Source organism: Ochotona princeps, chromosome 12 (assembly GCF_030435755.1).
Source record: "Ochotona princeps isolate mOchPri1 chromosome 12, mOchPri1.hap1, whole genome shotgun sequence".
Lineage (NCBI taxonomy): Eukaryota > Metazoa > Chordata > Mammalia > Lagomorpha > Ochotonidae > Ochotona > Ochotona princeps.
The window spans coordinates 55080464-55086463 of record NC_080843.1 but is presented as its reverse complement, the minus strand read 5'-3'; the positions used below and the strand labels follow the sequence as shown (position 1 = coordinate 55086463).

The window sequence follows — 6000 nt, the reverse complement described above, 5'->3', positions numbered from 1 at the left end:
TCACTTCCTTTTTCTCTTCCCTTCCAGTCTGTCTTCTCTTCCTTTCCTTCTTCCCTTCCCTTCCCCTCCTGTCCCTCTTTCCATCTTCCCTTCCCTTTCTGTCTGTTTTCTCTTCTCTTCCCTGCACTTCCTTCTGCCCTTTTCTTCCCTTCCTGACCATCTTCCTTCCCTTCCTAGCCGTCTTCCCTTCTCTTGTACGTCTTCCCTTCCCTTCCATCTTTCCTTCCCTTCTTGTATGTCTTCCCTTCTCCTAACTTGCACCCCTTCCTTTCCTGTCCGTCTTCCTTTCCCTTCCTGTCCGTCTTCCCTTCTCTTCCCTTCCTTCTTCACTTTTTAGCCCTTCCTGTCTACCCTTCCCTTCCTCCGTCCTCCCTTCCCCTCTTCTCCGTCTTCACTTCTCTTCCCTTCCCCTCCGATTTACTTCCTGTCTTCCCTTTTCATCCCTTCCTGTCCGTCTTCCTGTCTTCTCGTGTATGTCTTCCCTTCTTTTCCCTCCGTCTTCCCTTCATTTCCCTCCGTCTTCCCTTCATTTCTGTCACCCCTTCTCTTCCTTCTTCCCTTCCCTTCCCCTCCTGTCTCCCCTTCTCTTCCTTTTCCTTCCTTCTGCCGTCTTCTTCCCTTCCTGCCCGTCTTCCCTTCCCTTCCGTCTTCCCTTCTGTCTTCCTTTCCTTTCCATCTTCTCTTCCCTTCCTGTCTTTCCTTCCCCTCTTGTATGTCTTCCCTTCCGCCTTCCTTTCCTGTCCGTCTTCCCTTCTCTTCCCTTCCTTTTGCCCTTTCATCCCTTCCCGTCCATCTTCCCTTCCCTTCCCTTCCCATCCTGTCTGGTTTTCCGTCTTTCCTTCTCTTCCGTTCCTTTCTGTCTTCCCTTCCCCTCCTGTCCATCGTCTGTTCCCTTACTTTGTCTTCCCTTCCCTTCCGTCTTCCCTTCTCCTCACTTCGCATCTCTGTTAATTTCCTTCACTTCCTGTCCATCTTACCTTGTAATCCTTCCGTCTTCCCTTCTGTCTTCCTTTCCGTTCCTTTGTCTTCCCTCCCGTTCCTATCCGTCCTTCCTTCCCTTCCTTTTTGTCTTCCCTTCCGATTTGCTTCCTGTCCGTTTTCCCTACTCTTCCCTTCTTGTCCGTCTTTCCTTCCCTTCCTATCCGTCTTCCTGTTTTCTCGTGTACATCTTCCCTTCCGTCTTCCTTTCCTTTCCTTTTTCCCTTCTCTTCCTTCTGCTGTTTGCTTCCCTTCCTGTCCATCTTCCCTTCCCTTCCTTCTGCCTTTTTCTTCCCTTCCTGTCCGTCTTCCCCTCTGTTCCTGACCGTCTTTCCTTCTCTTCTCTTCACTTCCCTTCTTGTCTTCTCTTCCCTTTCTTTTCCATCCTCCTTTATCTTCTCTTCCCTGTCCGTCTTCCCTTCCATTCTTTTCTGTCTTACCATCTGTCTCTCCTTCCTTTCCTGTCCGTCTTCCCTTCCCTCTTCTTACCTTTGCTTCTTTACAGTCTTCACTTCCGTCTTCCCTTTGTTGTGCCCTGATTTTGAGATTCCCAGGAATCCCCAGTAGTCCTACGTTGTGAATCCAAGTTCACTAGGATGGATTATTGAAGTTTGGAACTGGGTTCTTGGTTGTGAGCAGGAATGTGGCTGACCAACACCCCTTATCAGGAGTGTGGCCCCAAACAGAACATCTGTAGGATTTTTATAGGTGCAGTCCAAAATAGCTTGAATAGGGGAAATGTACAATTGTTGCAAGGTGAGGGGAAATAGCACACATTCCCTTACCTATCTAGGCTGGACAGCCCATCCCTCCAGCAACTAAGGCAAGCACCCACTTAATTACTTGGAACTACCTGTGAGATAACCAGACTTAGATGGGCCTTGGTTCATAAGAATTGGGACCCAACAGTGCTAATGGTCACATAAGCAGCTAAGCTTCTGGCCTGCAAGCTCATAGTTTCTTAGTAGCAATGAACAAGTGCTTGGGATTTTGAAACTCAGATTCTTCACCTTCCCTTCTGTTCTGTCTTCCCTTTCCTTCCCTTCCATCCTATCTTCCCTTCCCTTCCTCAACCCTCCTGCTGTACTGCAGATCATCCAGGGCCAATATGTGAATGGATGTGCTCCACCAATTTCATGAAAACAGGTAGCCAGCTGGTTATTTGCTGACCTTTAGCCCAAGGCAATTTTTAAAACTCTAGGTTCCATTACTTACCCTTCCATTTCTTACAGATTTTAACAAAGTAGAATTGATTGCAAGGCAGTTACCAAATCCATTTGAACACTATACGAGGTTTTAGGAAAAGTACCACCAATGTATGTTCCCAAAGAACAAGCTCACGAACACACTTTAGGCCATACAATTTTATTGACAATGTACACTCATTAGATAGTTTCAAATAAAGCCTAAGAAATCTAAGTATCTACTAGAAGTAAAGAAATGAATAGAATGGACTACAACTATGAAAACCAATACTAATCTTTCAAAATCAGTACAAGCTAACTGCAATCAGGTTATCCACTCACAAAGAAAGGTCTGTGAATTCTAGCCGCTAAGTAAAAGCCACTGGACATGTACAGCACACATTAACTCAAGTGATTACAAATAAAATTTTTCCTTTCTAATGGCTAGTTTAAGATAAATTCCAATGGCTGAATCCCCCAGAAACACAAATTTACCACTATAAATTCAGTTCTGCTTGGATTTTAGTTTTTACGAAGTTATAGTGTTTTGGAAAACTTAGAAAAAAGACATGGTAAAATTATTTAACTTTTTGTCTAACTAAGCTGATAATAATCTTTATGCTTTTATTAGTACCAGCGTTAAGCCGAAAGACTTAAAAGATCTATCAAGTTTTTAAAATCAAAGTTATGATTCTATTTCCTAAGAAATAGGCAAGTTACCAAAAAAGTATATAACTTCACTTTATATTTCACAATCAGCTTCTTCCCTATTTTCCAAGTCATGAAAATGTTAGCTAATAATTCTAAGTTCACAGTTTTGGTTTAGCTTACAGACTGAAAATTCTGACATTCAAAAAATCTACCACTGTGCAAAAAGAGATAATAGCTTGAAAATTATCAATATAACGAAAACTATAAATACCAAATTTTATGTAAATATATAATTCCCTACTTTGCTTTCTAGAAAATAAGACATACAAAAATAGTTTAACATTCGTTTTTAATGAGGTTTATACCACACGTTTTATTTGGTTTAACTGCAAAAAAATATTTTAGCTACATGTAGGAAAAAAATAAACTGAGAATATCATTGCATACTTAAAGGCCTCTAGATGCAAGAATACTGATTATTTTCTGTGTAAGTAGACTGCATGCCATAAGTTTTTTGACAAGCATTTTATAGAAAAGAATATTTTAAAAATACCATCCAATCTCATTTGCATACGCAACAAAACCCTCTCCATCTAATAAGGCTTTGGTATTGGTAATTCTGAACACTTCTATCATTTATTTCTTCTTTGCTACTTTCTTTGCCTCTTTCTTCTCTGTATCTTCCGTCTGCTCATCTTCCTCCTCTCTCATTGACACACCTGCTGCTCCTCCTTGATTTTCCCTCTGAGAGTTATCAACTATTTGATAGTCCTCAAGGAGTGTGTGTCCTGTTTGCTTTGCAGTTTTCTTCACCACTGCTTTGATACCAATGTTGTTAACATTATAGGCAGTTACACCAACATTGATGGCAGAATCCACTGCATGGTGTGTAGCTTCTCCTGCATTGTGCCCATATCTTCAAAAAGAAAAAGTACAATGAAACTATAAATATGAAACAAGATTTTATTGATCAGTATTAAATAAGCCATACTACAACTGCATTTTGCCTGAAAGCAAAATCCAGGCTTCGAGTTTTAATTTAGTAGAGGATAAAATTACACTGTGTGAAAAAAGCTGTATCATTTCTTTTGGAAAACCATTGTGGAAATAAATGCAGATTAGCTAATGATGTAATAAAGATGACTGAATAAAAAATGTAAATTATAATAAAGGTTGTCAACCAGCCATTGCTTATTTAATTAAAAGCATTTAAATTTTCTTTTTAAAATTGTTTACATAGTTGAGAGGGATGTAGCCTCATATGGGCCTCTAGTTAGGGTAGAAGGTTTAGCTATGGAGGAAGATAGGTGAGACAAATGTTTCAGTTCTTTTTTCTCTTAGTGTCTGCAGGGGAGGAGAGGGGACCACTTTGCTGTCAAAGCACATCAACAGCTAGGGATGGGGTCAGCCTCTTGATGTTATCTTAAAGACCCTGATGTTGGGAAGTATATTCCAAGGGTGTTACTTCAGTGGTTTTGACAATTCTGACAAGTTGTTGGTTTTGTTGCTCCAACGTTGAGGAAATCTTTCAAAGGTCTACGGTTGACAAAGTCCACCTCAGTGCATCCACAGGCCCAGGAATACGCTGCAAAGCTTGCCAGAATTGACCAACCTGTTGTGCATCCTCTGACAAAGCAGTTGATGTCGCCTGCAGCCCTAGATGAGCTGGCCATCATGTCCCGTGTATCCACTGCACAGGCATCAACAACCGAGGAGACTCAGCCCTGATGCATGCACTCCAGGATCAGACCACACACCCTGTGATTTTCCTTGTGGCTGAGGTCGGAGGCAGCAGTCTAGTCAAGGAGTCCCCCAAGAAATCCTGCCTGCAGTAACCTCAGAACTCACTAGCCTGTGCAGGGTCAGGTTTAGTATGTCATTCACCAACACACATTTTGGCAGTTGCAGCTTGGTGTGTTCTGCCCCAGCCCCGCCAGTTTGCAAGAAACCCAATGTTGTGGCCTAGTTGGGGCAACCTCCAAAAGCCTCCACTAAGCCTACCCTCAGCCCTGATTTTTTTTTTTGTTTTAGTGCTAGCCTCTGCTGAAGCCTATGCCTGCCCAGGCCTGTTTGCATTTGGCTCTTGAACACACCTGTGAGTGCTGCATTTTAGCTCAGCCCAACTAGCCTAACACACGCTGACAGAAGCTGCCACCTTTGCCACCCAGGCCCAATTTTAGTCATGGTTCTTGTGCTCACCCAGCTATAGGTATAGGTGGGCATCTATATAGGTGCCCACAGTTCCCCTACCAGGTATGTTCCTAGCACCTGATCCTGTGCCTGCCAGGGGGTACTGCAGTACAGCCTAACAGACTCTCACCCTTTCCCAAAACCAAAATCAAGAAGTGCTTTAATGACAGATCAAAATCAACAAATCAAAATCAAGCAATTATAAATCAAAGTTTTTAAGTTTAGATACGAGTAACAATCATCTAAAGACATGAGACACAGCACGTTAACAAACTGAAGAATGGCCAAATGTTTTCTCATATTTGGTAATTAATGCGTGGAATACAAAAAAATGTTATGTATATGACAAATTAAAAATTTAAAAATGATAATGTTTACAATGTCTATACTCTTAGAGAACAGTAATTACTACTCATTGAATTATTTATTTAGCAAAGGGTTAAGCTTATGATTATGAAATAAGCTGAAACTGTCACTGTAAAACTTAAAAAACTAAGAAAGGAATAAGGAGGGTGTGTGGGTGGGAAAGAGGCTAGGATGGGAAGTATTTTTAGGCTCTTAAATCTATATTTATGGGTCCACTGCACTAGCCTAGGTGCTAAAGTCCTCAACTTACACGTGTTGGGATCCCATATGGGCACTGGTTCATGTCTCTAAAGGCCCCACTTCCCATCCAGTTCCCTGCTTGTGGAGTGGGTAAGCAGTCAAGGACAGCCCAAAACCTTGGGGCCATGCACCCATGTGTAAGACCTGGAGGACATTCCTGGCTCCTGGCTACGGATCAGCTCAGGTCTGGCCGTTGCAGCCACTTGAGGAGTGAATCAGCAGATGGAAGATCTTCCTCTCTGTCTCTCCCTCTATCTGTATATCGGGCTTTCCAATTAAAAAATAAAACTTAAAAAAAATCTGTATTTATAAAATATATGCAATTTGTTTACCTTATATAAATAAAAAATGAAAAATAAAGGTATGACAGAGATACAGATTTTAAAAGCTT

The 6000-nt window shown here is 41.7% G+C and overlaps 1 protein-coding gene across 3 annotated transcripts in view; it reads right to left on the bottom strand.

Moving 5' to 3' along the window:
- Positions 1 to 3379: 3379 nt before the first annotated feature.
- SPART (spartin) overlaps positions 3380 to 6000 on the bottom strand; it is a 48445-nt gene continuing 45824 nt past the window's right edge. For all 3 annotated transcript variants that reach the window (XM_058670855.1, XM_058670854.1, XM_004577530.3), the window contains exon 9: positions 3380 to 3729. In XM_058670855.1, coding sequence (XP_058526838.1) covers positions 3450 to 3729 — 280 coding nt within the window. In that variant the 3' untranslated portion in view covers positions 3380 to 3449. The remainder of the gene's footprint in view (positions 3730 to 6000) is intronic.